Source organism: Propithecus coquereli, unplaced genomic scaffold (genome assembly GCF_000956105.1).
Source record: "Propithecus coquereli isolate 6110/MARCELLA unplaced genomic scaffold, Pcoq_1.0 Scaffold243, whole genome shotgun sequence".
In the NCBI taxonomy this organism is placed as follows: Eukaryota; Metazoa; Chordata; class Mammalia; order Primates; family Indriidae; genus Propithecus; species Propithecus coquereli.
In genome coordinates, this window is record NW_012147986.1 from 2,845,303 (window position 1) to 2,863,329 (window position 18,027).

An 18,027-nucleotide genomic window follows, 5' to 3' on the forward strand; every position below is an offset into this window, starting at 1 on the left:
TTTGTGTCAATACTTATTTCACATGTTTTTCCATTATTGAATTTTGAAAAGCAAATCAGTTGTCATGATTGAAAAAACAGTTTAGAGTCTCTTTATATTACACCCAACCCTCAAGTTTCATGTAAAATGACCTTATGCTTTCCATGTGCATTTTCTTATGAGCTTTTGTTGAATAAGTCTATGGCAGAATTATTAGCAGTCAGGTTCTTATAAAAACAGTTCTAAAAACCCCAACATTTTCTTCTAACCCTTCTTTTTTTACAAACTGGGAAATCTCCATTCTAATAGAGGGTAGATTAGGTTTTTACTTTATCTCAACAAATTTGCCGAAAAGGATTCAGGAACGCCTTGGCATATTAAATGTCAATTCTGATTTGAAAAGATAATATTTTTGGAGAATTGTGTGACACACTGCTTGTTGGAATTTTATCAGAAAAGGAATTGACCTTAGATCATGGATCCTTCTGGCAATTTTCCCCCTAAACTGAACAGCAGACAATAATTCTTGCAGCTGAGTCTTCACTTTGAAAATGAAGTAATGGTAATACATCAGTGGTCTTTAATAAAAAGACATTTTAAGGAAAATTCAAGAACAGAAAGGGACTTTGGACTTTCCTGAAGTTGGAAGAAAGGAAACAAATGGGTTAAATTTATGTTCATTTTGTTTTGTCAGAAGTTGTTTGACAAAGTAGAGTTCATAAATACCTGGTCTAAGTCAGTGACCCACAGAGGCCATTGAAATTACTTAATACTACTGTATTAAGAATGTGTGTGTTAAGAGTGCGATGCTCACCATCCGAGGGATGGACACACTTGAAACTCGGACGTGGGTGGGGGGCAAGGGCAACATATGTAACCTAAACATCTGTACCCCCGTAATATGTTGAAATAAAAAAAAAAAGAATGTGTTTTGGGGGGGGTTAATTTGTTTTTAGGATGTCAGCTGCCTAGTTACCTAATGATAAATCTCAGCTCTCCTCTTTCTGAGACATCCCAGAGTTGTCAGTGGCATCACTTCTGTCTTACTTCCTTAAGATTCCACTCCACCCTGGGTTACCTCTAAGAATGTAGTAAAAATTTTGTATTTTATTCTACATAGTTCAGTAGCTCTTGCTAGAGTTGTGCTTTTATCACTCCATTATAGGTTCATTTTCTTAGTAGGCAGCTGTGCCCTTTCAAGAGGCTGAAAGCCTGAGCAGCACTTTGCAAAAACTAGCAGTTCAACACAGTGAAGCAGTATGTAATTCTGGACCTCATGGTTCCAATTTGATTTAGATATTCGGCCTCAAACACAATGGTAGACTTCCTTGTCCTCAGAGTAGATGCCTGAAACCTCAGATAGTAGCAAACCTTCTATATACTGTGCACGAATATTTTTTTTCCTTCTTCAAAATTTCATGGTAGAAGATTGGTTCTTCCCGTACATCTTTGCAACCTCAGCATACGGTTTTTTTTCTTTCCTTATTAGGTTGAGAACTTTCACCTTTTCACTTACAGGAAGCACTTTATGACTTCTCTTTGGCATATCTGTATTGTCAGCATCACTACTCTTGAGGTTTGGGTCCATTATTAAGTAAGGTTTCTTGAACACAAGCACTGTGGTACCACAACAGTCAATCTGTTAACTGAGATGGCTACGTGACTAATGGGAAGCGTATAGACGCTGGAGAAAGGGACGATTCGTGTCCCTGACAGGATGTCATGAAATTTCATCATACTACTCAGAAGGTATGCAATTTAAAACTTCTGAATTGTTTATATGTGGAATTTTCCAAGTAATACTTTCAGACCACAGATTAAGGGGAGGAACTACTATACAAGGCAAAGGTGTTCCCTGGCTAGCCTTATTTTCTAAATATTATGTGACAAGACAAATAATATAATGCCATTTTAAAAAACATTCATGAAAGTGGCAAAGTTTTATTTCGTTTCTTAGATGCTAAAAAGAAATGGCCCTCAGATTGGAAAATCTTAATTATCCAAATAACTTCTCTTCACTACCCGCTATTCCTAGGGAAATTGTCAGTCATGGACCAGTTGAGGAAGGAGCTAGGAGGGAATGCTAGTTTTTGTGTTTCAGTTAGTGAAATGTGATGTTCATCTGTTGGAAAAAAAAAAAGACAAGGAGTTTAAAATTAAAATTCTGAGAACTAGGTAAGCATGTTGTTTACCTTTCTAGATTTTTATTCCACACTTACAAGGAGAGTATTATAGATTCCTCAGTCACCATGCAGTTTAAGGGTGGTGTTCTCTCTCCTTTTTTTTTTTTGGTGGAAGGCAAGGCCTTGCTCTCTTTTCTGGGCTGGAGTGCATTGGTGCCATCATAGATCACTGTAACTTCAAATTTCTGGGCCCAAGGAATCCTCCTGATTTAGCCTCTAGAGTAGCTGGGACTACAGGCATGATCATCCATGGTGCCTGGCCAAGCTCTTTTAAAGTTGCTCTTTATCTTCACAGAAGTAGAAAAAATAATCCTAAAATTTATGTGCAACCACAAAAGACCCAAAATAGCCAAAATCATCTTGATCAAAAAGAACAAAACTGGAGGAATCACATTACTTGACTGCAACTTACACTACACAGTTGTGGTAACCAAAACTGCATGGTACTGGCATAAAAACAGACACATAGACCAATGGAACATACTGTAGAAACCAGAAATAAATCCACACATCTATAGTGAACTTATCTTCAACAAAGGTGCCAAAAACGTTCAGTGGGGAGAGGACAGTCTCTTCAATAAAGGGTACTGGGAAGATGGGATATCCATATGCAGAATAATGAAACTAGACTTTTCTCTCTTGCCATATACAAAAATCAAATCAAAATGGATTAAAGACTTAAATCCAAGACCTGAAACTATAAAACTAATAAAGTATTGGGGAAATGCTTCATGACATTGGTCTGGGCAAGTACTCTTTGGGTAATACCCCCAAAGCACAGGCAAGCAAAGCAAAATTGGACAAATGGGATCACATTAAGGAGGTAAAATGCTTCTGCACAGTTAAGCTGCTCTTTAATTCTTTGCCACCTTCCCAACCTACTTGTTGCTAATATTAATCGCTTGGATCTAAGACATTCTTCCCACCAGTCATTTTCCCTTCTAATCTGCCAGCTGTATTACTCACATGTGAGTTCATCTGTTTATTTAACAGGTACAGGAGCCCTCTGCCTATGGAGTTATTTTAGGACTGGGGATTTTCCACCTGCCCTCCTAAAATTTACATTTGCATAGGGGAGACAATCGTGTGTATAAATAAAGCAAGCATAATGAAGGGAGAAAAGAACAGGTTATGATTATTTTTATTCTTACATAGCTCCACATCGAATTTTTTTTTTCTTTTTTTTTCTTTTTTTTTGAGATGGGGTGTCACTGTCACCTGAGCTGGAATACAGTGGCATGATCATGGCTCCCTGCAACCTCAAACTCTACCACCTCGGCTTCCCAAATTACCACAGCTACAGGCATGAGAGGCTGTACCTGGCCTGAATCTTATTCAGAATGCCTCCATTTCTAACGAGCAATTCAAATTATTACATTTCCTGTCATTTCTCTGCCCCCACATTCACCTGTCCAATTCTACTTGACTGATCACTACAGATTATTGTAACCTACAGTCCATCAGGGACTTCTTGTTTTCACTCCCCTAGCCTTCCAGTGACCTCTTTCTACCCCTCTTGAATTCAGTTACCAGCTGTTTCACCTATGTTCTCATAAGTCTTCTTGCTTATCTTCATTTATGGCATGTCTACTAGGTCAGGCACTGTTCTCTTAGGGCTCTTTCTATAAAACTTCTTTTCCTGCCTCTAAGCACTGTCCTATTTAAACTTTTATATGTGTTGCCAGTACAGTTATGATTGTCATTCCTGACTGTAACTTTCATTGCCTCATTGTGGGTTTCATAATGCCCTCCAAACACTTTAAGATTGGCGTTTGAGGCCTTCTAAGATTGATGCCAGCTATCTTTGTTTCCCCCTTCCCTTCATGTCCCCTGAGTCAAATTAGATTATTTTCTTATCCCCTTATACTTCATCTTAATATGTCTAGACTTTCCTATTTTGTCAAAATTCTACCCAATTTCCAAGGCCCTGGTAAAATGTCATTTTCATAAAGCCTGTCTTTACCAGCTTCCATCCTGATCTCATGATCTTACACCTCTAAACTGTACCTACCTATTCTGCTGCACCTGTTTTTCCCATTAATTTTTGGATCCCTTAGGAATAAGGATGGACATGTTCATTGGAGTCTTGCAGTTTATAGGGTGAAATGAGTCAATCAATGGAGACTTGGCATCTCAAAAAGGTAATTGTTGGCTTTTGATCTGGAAGATGTGTATCTTTAAAAGGGCTTCCTGGCTTCATGTCTAGAAAGACTTATTTGGTGTCCCTGTGGCTTGAAACAAGCCTCGCAACTGACGTAATACTGAAAAACCATTAATGATTTGGTGAAAATACTTTAGTCATCATTGATCTGTCTTTTAAATGAATTGTTCTTTTCAGATTTATTTTTCTCTTTCTTAGGTAATAGTATCATCATGTTAGAAGCCTTGGAGTGAGTATAAATAATGGCTGTTCAGCAGCGAAATCCATGTCCCCTCTCCAAAGGGCCTGTTTTACTATGGTGTCAAAATCAGGTCATGTACATTTTTATATTAAACTTTTTGTTAAATAAACTTTTGTAGTACTCAAAAATGCTTTCTCAGATTTTCTGAATGTAGAATATTAACTCTTTTATACTTTTTCTAACATGAATTTTAGAAACTACTCCTCATGGTTGAGACTAATTTCAAAGAGTTTTATGCATTTAAATGGAAAAATCTTATTAAATATAAAACATGGCAAGGATTCCTTTTCTTCTTTCAACATTGAACAGATAAGCTGCAAACATGAGTGGGTCTCTTCTAAAACATTAACTGTCATTTTCAAAATTTAAGAGTAGTAACTTTGATCTTCTCACTTTTCCAAGTACATCTACATTCCAAATATTGTACAACAGAAATAAAACACAGAGAAGTAATGATGTAGTTATTTATTTTGAATATAACCATTAACTGGGGAAAAAGTTGAATACAATAATAGAAATAGGATTCCAGAGAAAAACATTCCAGTGTATCATTGGTTCTTTGTGAACAGAGAAACAGTAATGAGAATGGTGTCCACAATATATTCATCTAGTTCATGAATTTTATAACCCACAAGCTCACGTGAGAGATATACTACAGATGCTTGTATTATAAACCTAACCTTTAGAAACCCTACCAAGCAAATGCTTAAGGCCTGTTCTTTTTGTGATCTGGTAAAAAGCCTGCAAATCTTGAATCACTTTAAAACGGTATAGAATGGAATATACACAAGTGAGTGTATGAGGTTCTTGAAAAACACATAACACAGTAAATGGCTTTTATACATCTGTCTAAAGTGGTATTTCCTCTTTATAGAAGATGCTTACAACAAAAGAACAGCTAGCCGGATGCTGTGGCGCATGCCTTGTAGTCCCAGCTACTTGGGAGGCTGAAGTGGGAGGATTGCTTGAGCCCAGGAGTTCTGGACTGTATGGGTATCCACACTAAGTTCGGCATCGATGTGGTGACCTCCCGGGAGCAGGGCACCGACAAGTTGCCTAACGAGGGGTGAGCTGGCCCAGGTGAGAAACAGCAGGTCAAAACTCCCGTGCTGATCAGTAGTGGGATCATGCCTGTGAATGGCCACTGCACTCCAGCCTGGCAACATAGTAAGACCCTATTTCTTAAAAATTAAAAAAAAAAAAAAAAACAGCTAGAGGGATCACACTAACTTAATCCCAGTAAGCAGAGTTGATGTGAAGTCCAATACTTTTTTATTCTTCCATTCTTCAGCAGCAGCTCTTTGTAAATCATCTTTGACATTGATTTTTTGCAGCAACATAGAACTGGATTGTAGAACTAGCTCCCCAAGTGTGGTTCCTAAAACAATAGTTTCACCTGGGAACTTAATAAAATGTAAATTTTTTGATCCCATTACAAACCTATTGAATAAACAAATTCTGAGGGTGAGGCCCAGCAATGTTTTAACAAGCCCTCCAGGTAATTCTGATGCATGTTCAACCACTGGACAGAAGAGCTGGCATACTGTAATTGTATAAAAACTACCTAATACACCTGGAACAGCAAGCTCTGATAGTATTTCTCTCCCACTATTCTTTTAATACTGTGGTTGCATTACAATTACCTAATGTGCCTGAAGTATTAATAACCTGTTTTGGTTTTGATAAAGCAATTTGACATGCCCTACTGGGAAATGTAACCAGAGGTTTGATAAAGTACCAGCAACATTTTTCATTGTTTGTTTTTGGTTTTTTTGTGAGACAAGAGTCTCACTGTGTTGCCTGGGCTAGAGTGCAATGGCATTATCATAGCTTACTACAACCTCAAACTCCTGGGCTCAAGCCATCCTTCTGCCTCAGCCCCCCAAGTAGCTGGGACTACAGGCATGTACCACCACACCTGGCTAATTTCTCTATTTTTAGTAGTGATGGGGTCTTGCTCTTGCCCAGGCTGGTCTTGAACTCCAAAGCTCAAGCAATCCTCCTACCTCGGCCTCCCAGAGTGCTAGGATTACAGATGTGAGCCACCGTGCCTGGCCAATAGGTATTCTTAAAAGTGAAAATACATGCCTTTGCAAAACAAGTTTACAAAGGCTAGAAATTAACTTATTTCATTAGTATGTACCAATATTTAGCATACACATAACAGTATTACATTCTCTACAAATTGTCTTCATTAAGACCACAAAAGGAAAAAAATACAAATGCCTCTTAACATTTGTTGAGAATAAAATTAGAAAAAAGCTGACCTTTTGACAGACCATGAGTTTAATCCCTACCTCTACATCAAATGTATTTTGGCAGTTTATCAGCATGTTAATAATCACAACTGTACTAGGGAAGAAATCATTTTTATTAAAAATCAGTGTTCTCTTCACCATTTTGCTAAAGGAATTACTTCCATAATCTGAACGACTTTCTCTTTAATAACAATACATGTTAACTTTGTTGCACTTACTGTTAGAATTCTTAAGCATTTGTTCTGTTCTACCAGTGGCTATGACAGCCAATCATGATCTTTGTACAACAGATGTAGAACTGGTTCTCAAATTTGGGGTGGATATTAGAATCATTTGGGACATTTTAAAGCCCTACCTGTGATTCCGGTGTGCAGCCAAGGTTGCGAGCCACTGTCTTAGATTTCAGCAACCAGTTTCTCACCCAGAATGCTGCAGTAACGGAAACATTTAACACTTCTAATGGGCTGCATTTGGTCAAGCTTGGTGTCATTCTCAATATCCTTCTTTAGTGCAAACTATTCAGAGTTACCTAAGTTGCCTCTGCTGTTAGACTGTCAGTGCTTCTTACTATCAAGATTACTACTGACGTTCTCATTGAGACAAATCCCTTCCAAAATGGATCTGCTTTAAGGGCACTAAAAACGCTTTGTAGACAGTTTTGCCCCCACATCAGTGATTCTCAACCCTGGTTGCACATTGGGAATTTTAAAAAGTTACAAGCCAAGGTCCTATCCTCAATCCATTAAATCAGAATCTCTGGTTGTGGGGCTCTATGAGTATTTTTTTTTTTTTTTTTGAGGCAGAGTCTCACTGTGTTGCCCGGGCTAGAGTGCCATGGCATCATCCTAGCTCACAGCAACCTCAAAACTCCTGGGCTCAAGCGATCCTCCTGCCTCAGCCTCCCGAGTAGCTGGGACTACAGGCATGCGCCACCAGGCCCGGCTAATTTTTTTTTTATATATCTTTTTAGTTATCCAATTAATTTCTTTCTAATTTTAGTAGAGACAGGGTCTCACTCTTCCTCAGGCTGGTTTCGAACTCCTGAGCTCAAACAATCCGCCCACCTCGGCCTCCCAGTGAGCTAGGATTACAGGCGTGAGCCACCGCACCCGGCCTTCTATGAGTATTTTTAAAAGCTCCTTAAGTGAAAATGTAGTAGAATGCCAATTTCTAACTCAATAGCCCATATTTGCTTTTCATTTAACTTGAGATTTTTGTATGACATCTTAGGTTACACAACTAAGACATAAATTTAACCCCTAATAATATCAAGACAACATTCTGAAAGTCAAGGCTTTAGGCATGGGCGCATTTACTTCGAAACAGGGTATAAAATTACTAAGAGCCAGGCATAAAGACACCAGCTCCCTCACTTTATCTGACTGAAGAACATGTCCAGATGTAAAGCTCAAGTGGACCAGTCCCCAACTAACAAGTCTTTGAGTTTCCCTCAAGTGTTCAGCTTAAAATGCTGTTTTTGATCAAAATCCAGGGCCCCGCCCCCAGACCTAATGAAACAATCTATAAGAGAGGAGCTAGAGAATACACATGTTTAAAAAACTCCAGGTAATTCTTATGATCAGACAAGTTTGAGCAACACTGCTAATGGATATTGAAAGAATACTTAAGAAATTTTGGAGAGGGCATAAGTGCAATAGTTGTATCATCACACTTAATTAGAAACCTGTACTTTCTTATGACCCACAGGGATTACTTTTGTTAAACAGTGATATTGGCAAAATATCTTATTAAAAATCATCTCTACTCAGACTTTGTCCTTTTTGCCAGTGATACTCATTTGGAACTAGGAGAGGAAAAAAGAGATAGTGTCATTTTATAGCTCAGTTTTAAGTTTCTCATATAAACCATCCTGGTCAATCATGTCTGTGTGTCCATTCCAGCGGTGATAGGCAAGGAGCGCAGCGTTGTAGGCTGCAATGGCGCTCATTTCCATGGCACTTGCTGCACACTCCATGCCATTGATGTAGTACAGTCGATCGTGAAGTATGATGGAGGGGCATTTCTCTGGGGGCTCATAGTGAGGATATGCAAGCCATGGCTTCTTCACAGCATAATCATAGGACAAAAAGAGCTTTAAAATTTGTGCTTTAGTAAGAGTTTCTGGGGAAAACATCTTCCAAACATATGTTCCATCTGTTGATGGTTGAGGATTTTCCTTTTTCCTTACAGAGGACGTAATCCCAAGACTATTAATGAACACATCTGAATTATCAGTGGTTAAAACGGTACTAAGGCCAAAGTTATCTATGGCTCTAGAGCCAAAAACAGATGAATTCAATTCCCCCTTAACTAAAGTTGTCACTATATGTTCATAGTTTTGATGGAATTCCTCAATTGGAGGATCAAAGTTGAGAAAAATAATATTGGACATTTTTCGATTCAATGGAGTGGCCACCAATACGATGTCATAGAAGTCTGAATGGGTCCCAGGTCCAATTTGGTAGACCACTTCATACATCTCTGTGGGATTTCCTAGAGGGAATAAGGAAGCACACATTTCTTTAGTGTTTCCAATAAACTACATTTTATACCCTCTAAAAATAATTCTGTACCTTCTTAATAGTTTCTCTGTAATTCTAAGGAATTAAAGGAGTTTTAGCCCTTAAGATAACTGTCCCTTGCATTTATATTACATTGAAGCCAGTTTTCAGAATGTCAATAAGTTCAAAATAAGGAATTTTTACTTTTGAGAATGAGATTATTTTTTAAATCCAAGGAGTCAGGCCACTGCACTTGAGTACATTTGGGAATAGTTCTCCATGGCACAACATAGGCAATTTAGACTTCCATCATTGTGGATCTCAGTGAGAGATGACAGAAGAGAGGTTTTTCTCCCTGAGCAATCATTTTCTACAGAGGAAATAAAGAATAACATGAAAGTTTAAGCTTACCTGTCTGCTTGGTCCTTGTTTTCTCCTCTATGTACATTACTGAGCCAGATATAAGATTGCTTTTGGAAGCCTGAAGGAGCCTTGAGCAAACAAGCTTATTGCCACCTTCTACTGCCCAAAGGCCAGAATCAGCACCAGACAGTGACACCGCCCCTGTCAACAGGTGGAAAAAATGTGTTTTAATTCTGAATCTGTAAGAGATCCCCTACCCAACTCTGCTCCCAATTAAATGTTCTGCTCTAAACGTCTCCAGACATTGAAAAATGGCCCTTGGGGCAAAATGCCCCCCAGTTGACAACCACTGAACTAATGAAAGCTAAGGACCCCCTTCCCCTACAAATGTACATCTACACATACAAAATTTTGCTAATAATGTCTGAGGTTCACAGAGAGGCAGCCTTCTCCAACCCATGGCCTAAAGTCAGGAGCCCCTTTATGTCTACCACTGTTCCAAACCCTGGCTTACCCACAAAAGCATTGAGACCCATGCTCTGGCCATAATTGACCCTCATGACAGGAGCAATCATTTCATTGAGGAATTTCTCAGAGAAGCCTGCTTTCTGCAAGGTTTCAAGAAGTGTTCGGTTAAGCAGTCCAAGGAATTCATCCCCTCCTATAGCATGTAGTAATTTTTCTACACTGCTGAAGGCATACTCATGAGATTGGTAGCGGTAGATCCTTTTGAAAAGAAGAAAAATGGCCATTAAACACCAAACAAGAAGGGGATGTATAAAGAAGGGAAATAGTGTCATAAGAACCAAACTGACTTCCATATTCCCTCCTGATTGAGTTTCTTTCTATCATGTGAGATACAGCTCAGAGATCATCTTCCCTAGCTCTCCCAGACAATCGTGGCCCTCCACCTCCTCTACAAGTCCATTGTCCTTTGTATACACTCTTGCGTTTCTGCAGTAATATGATCACTGGGAGCACCTTCTCATTCTTCTTTATATCTTAACAGCAGCACCTTAGACATGTCTAAAATTAAATTTTGTCTTTCCACCAGGCTTGATTTTCACTCACCCTATCCCAACCAAAAATAACTGGCCACTGCTAACATCCTATTTGTCATCCTCAGTTTATTTAGTTTCAAAGCTTAAACATACTTCATTTCTGTCTGTTTCTTCCAGGCAAGCAGGAAACCTTACCAATCTTCCTAACATCTGTTTTGTTACTCTGTTCTCTCTTCCCTGATCTTATGATTTATACTCAAACTACTAAGATGAAATGATCTACCTTCTTCTAGTTTCTTTTCTTTGAAATATTTATGAATCTCCCAGAAGCCCTAAAATACACCTCTTATCAGCACCCATTTATTCACAAAAGTCTTGCTGGCCAGGCATGGTGGCTCATACCTGTAATTCTAGCACTTTGGAGGCTGATGTGGGAGGATAGCTTGAGGCCAGGAGTTTGAGACTAGCCTGGGCAACATAGGGAAACCCTGTCTCAACAAAATATAGAAAAATTAGCCAGGAGTAGTGGCATGTGCCTGCAGTCCCAGATACTGGGGAGGCTGAGGCAGGAGGATCACTGGAGCCAGGAGTTTGAGGTTGCAGTGAGCTATGATGACGCCACTGTAAGCTCTAGCCTAAGCAATGGAGTGAAACCTTGTCTCAAAAAAAAAAAATTTGGCTCACTGTTGCTTATGAAATAAAGTCCAGATTATTTAGCCTGAAATAAATAAATAAATACAATCATGACCTTTAGACCCAAACTTATCAAGTCTAATGCCTTTCCTCTAATTGCAGACAAAGAAACAAAGCAAGGAGGGGTAAAAACCTACCTAACAGGTACAGCACTGTTATTTAATGATAATACTCGTTGCATTAGAATAAATACTACCAAAAAAGAGCAGCTCGGCACAGTGGTACTTGCCTGTAGTCTAGCTACTTAGGAGGCTGAGATAGAAGGATCACTTGGGCTCAAGGCTACAGTAAGCTATGATCGTGCCACTGCACTCCAGCCTGGGCATCATAGCAAGACCTTGTCTCTAAAAAAAATTTAAACTTAAAAAAATTGTTTTAAAGACATATAACTAGTAGTTTCTGCTAGCCAGATTGCTTAAACAGCCTTTTTTCTTTTCAGATTGTACTGACACAAACCTAAACATTTATTTATTCACTCAGCAAATACCTGTGGAACATCAACTCTGAGCCAGGTACTGTTCTAGGTACTGAGGATACAGAGGTCAACAAAACAGAGAACACTGGCAAAAATTGTCAACATCAACTTTTTCACAACTTTGGAAATAAACCAAAGCCTTGTCAAAATGCAAGGAATATTGACTCAAGAAAAACACCTGAATCTCAGTAAGAATAATAAGCCCTGTGGCATTATTAACTTGTCCTATTCTCATCCCCTTCTTGCTACCTCTGCAGTAGCCTTGAAAACCAGCAGTCTTGAGACTACAGAGATGTGAAATCAGCAACTTATATGCTACTGGAAAAGGACAAAAAGGATTTGGAGCTCCCAAAAAGCACAATCCCCAGAGAACTGTCGCTATGTGACCTATGTGGCAGATCCCAAAAAGCTGTATCCTCAGGGCTTGTCTTTCTTTGACCAGATTCAGAGCTCACTGTATATAAACAGCCCCATCCTGAGGGCATGTGTCAAAAAAATCAGTGGCAATTGTTTAACATCCAACATCCTGAGACTGTGATACCAACTGGGGTTAAAAGAGGCTGACCAAAAAACTTTAAAAAGAAATACTAGAGAATGAAAATAACAATCACGTTCCCAGAAATCTAGAAGGACATGTACTTAGGCAAGGCTGTCCCATGACCAGGAAAGACCTGAGAAGGCCCTAATCTGTGGTGGCCTTGATACTTGGAGTAAGCAGAAAATAAAGGCTAAAGCAGAGCTGTAAACTGCCTGCCAGAACATTGAAAATGTACCCTGACCCACATAACTCAATGGCCTTACATGATGAATACAGACTTCACAGAGTTAGAGCCAGAAAGTCACTAAACCAACAGCAGCAGTAGCAACAAGCACTGAGGTGAAAAGTGAATCTGATTTCCAGAGTTGCCATATTATTTCAAATATCCAGTTTTCAACAAAAAATTATGAGATACTCAAAGAAACAAGAAAGTATGCCTGAACACAGGAAATAAAAGGAGTCAATAGGAACTGGCCCTTAGAAAGCCCAGACATGGAACTTACCAGAGAGAGACTTTAAATCAGCTATTATAAATATGCTTGAAGAACTAATGGAAACAATGTTTAAAGAACTAAAGCAAGTATGAAAGCAATGTCTCCCCAAATGCAGATTATCAATTAAAAACAGAAATGATTAAAATAACAAATTCTGGAATTGAAAAGTATAACATCTGAAACAAAAAATTTACTACAGGAGCTCAACAGCAGATTTGAAATGGAAGAAGAATCAGCACACTTGAAGATAAGTAAACTGATATTATACAGGTTGAGGGGACAAAAAGTTAAGGAAAATAAGCACAACCTCAGAAACCTGTGGGACAACCTGAAGCATACCAACATTCAAATAATGGGAATCTTAGAAGGATGGAATAGCCAAAAACTTCCCAAATTTGATGAAAAACAGTAATCTACACATCCAAGATGCTCAACAAACTCCAACAAGATAAAATCAAAGAGATTCATATCTAGACAGACGCATCATATTCTTATTGGTATAATTCAGTTCTGGAAAAAAAAGAAAAAGAAAATAGACACATCATAGTCAAACTGTGAAAAGACAAAGAATCTTTCAAGCATCAGGAGAAAAGCAACTCATCTCATAAAAAGATCCTCAATAAGATTGACAGCTGACTCCTCATCAGAAGCCATGGAGACCGGAAGGTACTAGGTTGACAAAAAATACTGAAAGAAACACTGTCAACCAAGAGTTCTATATCCAACAAAATTATCTTTCAGAATGAAGTAAAATTAAGGCATTCCCACGTGAACAAAAACAGAGAATTCAACACTAGCAGATCCGACCTACAAGAAATACCAAAGTTTCCATCAGGCAAAGATAGAACGCTAGGCAGAAACTTGAATCAAACATAAAGAAACAAAGAACACCAGTAAATGTAATTACATTAGTAAACATAAAATACAGTATGAAAATATATTTGTTTGTAACTCTTTTATTCTTCCACATTTAAGAGAAACTGCATAAAATCATTATAGAACTATAGTAATGGGCTTCTAATGTATAAAGATGCAATTTATATAACAATAAGTGGGGAGATAATGAACCTATATTACAGCAAGTTGGTTTTGACTTAAAACAATTAAGATAATGATTATCATTAATAATAAAGACTGTTTAAAGATGTCAAGTGAAAGAAAATAACTGAAAAAATATATAGTAAAAGAAACAAAATTAAAATGGTACACAGGACACCCCTGTGTCCTGCTATCACCTTTTTTAAGAGACAAGCTCTCACTCTGTCACCCAGACTGGAGTGAAGTGGTGCGATCACAGCATACTTTAACTTCTTCCTGGGCTCAAATGATCCTCCCACCTCAGCCTTCCAAGTAGGTGGGACTACAGGTCCGTATCACCATACCAAGCGAATTTTTTTTTTTTAATAGCGCTGGGGTCTCTCTATGTTGACCATGCTGGTTTCAAATTCCTAACCTCAAATGATCCTCCAGCCTCAGCCTCCCAAAGTGCTGAGAGTACAGGCATGAGCCACCACACCTGGTCCCGTTTCACCTTTGGACAGATAGAGGCTAATTTTACTGCATTTAAATACTAAGACTCGACTCCAAAGAGACCATGAGACACGTAATATGTATGTTTGCTTACCACACACGCACACACCCCCACCTTTGTAAATATTCATAGCTTCTCCCACAAATTGTGGAATATGTATACTTAGCCAACCCGTTGAGTGTAAGTTCCTGTCTTACCCTTCCTCCTTCGAAATGCCTGCTTTTGGTCTCTGCCAGAGGCTATGCTTCCCAAACTGCAGGGTTGCCAGCCTGCAGATTGTAACCCTTTATAAGAAATAAAGCTCTCCAGGCTCTCCTTCCCGAATTTATGCATCTTGTGATTTTAAGTCTACACAGATCAACAAGTGTTAGAGATCTAACATATCCCCAGAAATACATTAAGTCTGGAGACAAGAATGAGCTTCAACCTAGCCAAAAAGCCAATAAGCCAATACATCTCAACAAGAAGCTATCGGGAGACCAGGGAATTCAACAAACATCTGAGTGAATATCTACTACATTCTAATTACTGTGCATAGCACAGAACAACACAAGCACATGGCGTGCACCATAATACTCAAGGGATGTTTGAAAAGAAAGATGAATGGTGACTGAAGTATTAGGGGAAGACTTTGTTGAAGGGGTTAGATAACAGGTTGGATGTCAGAATAGAGAATGTATCCAACCAGGGGAAAAGTTTTGTTTAAAGGGGTAAGATAAGAGCTTAGACTTTGTGGAGTATAGAATGGCATCCAACCAGAAGAACAGCATAAATAAATGTGCAGAATTGGATATTAACCTGGCAAATGCAAATGTCAGGAGTTTCAGGATTTCCATTCAAGTACTTCCAATAGCAGAGAAGAATGAATGCATAACCCCAGGGGTCTGAAGGGTTGCTTACCACAAATTTGAACTCCCTTTTGAGTGTCAGGGTTTACTATTGTCACACGGGCTTTAGTTCACACTATGTACACTCTGAAGTGTAGAACACAATGACAATGTGCCTCCCTAAAGTTGATTAGCATATTTCTAAAAGTCTGCAGAAGATCACACAAGCTACTTTCAAGAGGACACATGGGATCTGATGTGTCCCCGACACACACACACACACACACACACACACACACACATACACACATACAAAAGAAACAAATTTTTGAGCAAGGGCTTCAGGTTTCAATACTGTTTAAAGAAAAAAAATCTTAAGAATATCCTCCAATTGCACATTTCAACCCATGGTTCTCAACTTTGGCTGCAGGTATCTCTAGAGGTGAAGTTCAGCATTTGTATTTTTAAAAGACTCGCCTTTGATTCTAATGTGCAGCCAAGGTTGAGAACTACTGCTTTAACTGAAATAGAAGGGAATTAGTTGCTCCAGATTCCTCTTTGGTAACCTCTGTGTCTTCTAATTCAGGGTTTTGTGACATTACATAGTATCTCCAACATGGAGCAATATTAAAAATACTTAGCAAATGGTACACCATGAAACAGAAAGCAAATTGGCTATAGATCTGGAAGTAAGTCAAGACTCAATGCTAGTGGCAGGGAAAGAGGGTCCTCGGGGAGGGGCAGACACCTCTCCACTCAGGACAGCAGCTATTTCACAACTTTCAACAACTGGAGCATGCTGCCTGAATACCACCCTTCTCTCCAACTATCTCATAGGGTAGGATAAAATTGCCAAAACAAATTTACATAATCTTCATTTACTGAAATAAACAGAAAAGTATAATGCAACATTAGCAACATAAAGGTCAGTGCTGTAAAATCAGATATCAAAGATGGGGGGGCAGTAATTCCATAAAGTTTGGAAATTGTTTTCTAAAGTAAAAACCAATATAATCTGTACATCCCCTCAGTGGGTCTTTTTCACAGTTCTGTAATAACCTGAATTCCCTTCAAAAATGATTTCTTAATTTCTCAAAGCAAGCAATTTCTCCATGTCAGCCAAACCACAGATTTTTTTAAAAATGACACACATAGGCAGGGCTGTATCTGAACTTGACCTGCCTGCTGAGCATGCAGCAACATGCTACCCACCTATATAAAGTTATACACATACACACACAAACACACACACATGTGGGTTTTTTTCTTTTTTGAGAAAAAGTCTTCCTATATCAACCAGGCTGCTCTTGAACTCCTCACCTCAAGCAATCCTCACAACTCAGCTTCCCAAGTAGCTGGGACTAAAGATACACACAACCAAGCCCAGCTAATTTTTTTACTTTTAGAGACAGGGTCTCACTGTGTTGCCCACACTGGTATGGAACTCCTGGCCTCAAGCAATCCTCCTGCCTCAGCCTCCTGAGTAACTGGGACTACATGTGCATGCCACCAAAAAAGGCTTAGAATATATATTCTTTGAGAGCAAGGACATGTTCTAGGTCCTATACCTTCTACCTAGAATAGTGCCTGGCACATAACAGGCACTCAGTATGGGGTAAATGAATAAATGAATAAATGAGTACTTTAAAACAATATGCACTGTAGCTGGACTTAATGTACCCAGAGGAAAGGCATTCAAGGAATTGACCTAAGAATGATGTTTAAAAAGAAAGAAATCCCTAACTACTGCAAGTTATAGAAGCAATAGAAATTCCTCAACTCTTACATTTGTCATGTTCAATACTTGGTCATATGACACATCATTTCACCTTTTCAACTATTTATCTTAAAACAGTCATAGTAATGAAATATTAACATTTACAAGCTGAATTTCTCCAGCACCTAAACCTGTAAACCAGAATAAAAATTAACACACACTAACAGCTTTTAAAAATATAGGTTGTACCTTTCAAAATTAGACTATTTTATGTTATTTTCCCTGATTACCAAAGTAATACACATAGAAAATTTTAAAATCTAGAAAAGCATAAGGAAATGAAAGAGGTCCATGTACTCTCACTACCCAGGACAGTACTGGAATTTAATATCCCAATTTAAATTATTGGGGTACAGAACTTATACTCTACTTCAGGCTGCTGGCTTCCCTGAAACATCATGTCATTATTAAAGCCCATTTAAGTTTTTTGATCCTTTCTACAAGCTTTTGTACACATTATCTCATTCATCTACACAACACCTGCTCAGCACAGGGATTAAGAGTAAGGACTCCAGAGCCAGAATGCCTGGGTAGAACTCCAGTTCTACCACTGACTAGGTGGGTGAACTTGCACACTTAAAACCTCTCTATGATGCCACCTTCCACATCTGTACAAAGTGCTAAGAAGACTACCTACCAGAGAAAGGTGTCATGAGAATTCAAGTAGTTAACATTTGTAAAGCATCTAAGAGTGTCTGGCAACACTAAAAAGGCATTTGCAGGCCGAGAGCAGTGGCTCATGCCTGTAATCCTAGCACTCTGGGAGGCCAAGGCAGGCAGATCGTTTGAGCTCAGGAGTTCGAGACCAGCCTGAGCAAGAGCAAGACCACGTCTCTACTAAAAATAGAAAGAAATTAACTGGACAATTAAAAATATACAGAAAAAAAAAAATTAGCCAGGTATGCTGGTGCATGTCTGTAGTCCCAGCTACTTGGGAGGCTGAGGCAGGAGGATCACTTGAGCCCAGGAGTTTGAGGCTGCTGTGAGCTAGGCTGATGCCACAGC

At 38.8% G+C, this 18,027-nt stretch overlaps 1 protein-coding gene across 1 annotated transcript in view; it reads right to left on the reverse strand.

The window, feature by feature from the left end:
* Positions 1–8,517: 8,517 nt before the first annotated feature.
* LOC105812050 (prenylcysteine oxidase-like) overlaps positions 8,518–18,027 on the reverse strand; it is an 11,112-nt gene continuing 1,602 nt past the window's right edge. The window contains exons 3-5 of the mRNA XM_012646418.1: positions 10,201–10,531; positions 9,735–9,887; positions 8,518–9,315 (exon numbers count right to left, since the gene is read on the reverse strand). Coding sequence (XP_012501872.1) covers positions 8,657–9,315; positions 9,735–9,887; positions 10,201–10,531 — 1,143 coding nt within the window. The 3' untranslated portion in view covers positions 8,518–8,656. The remainder of the gene's footprint in view (positions 9,316–9,734; positions 9,888–10,200; positions 10,532–18,027) is intronic.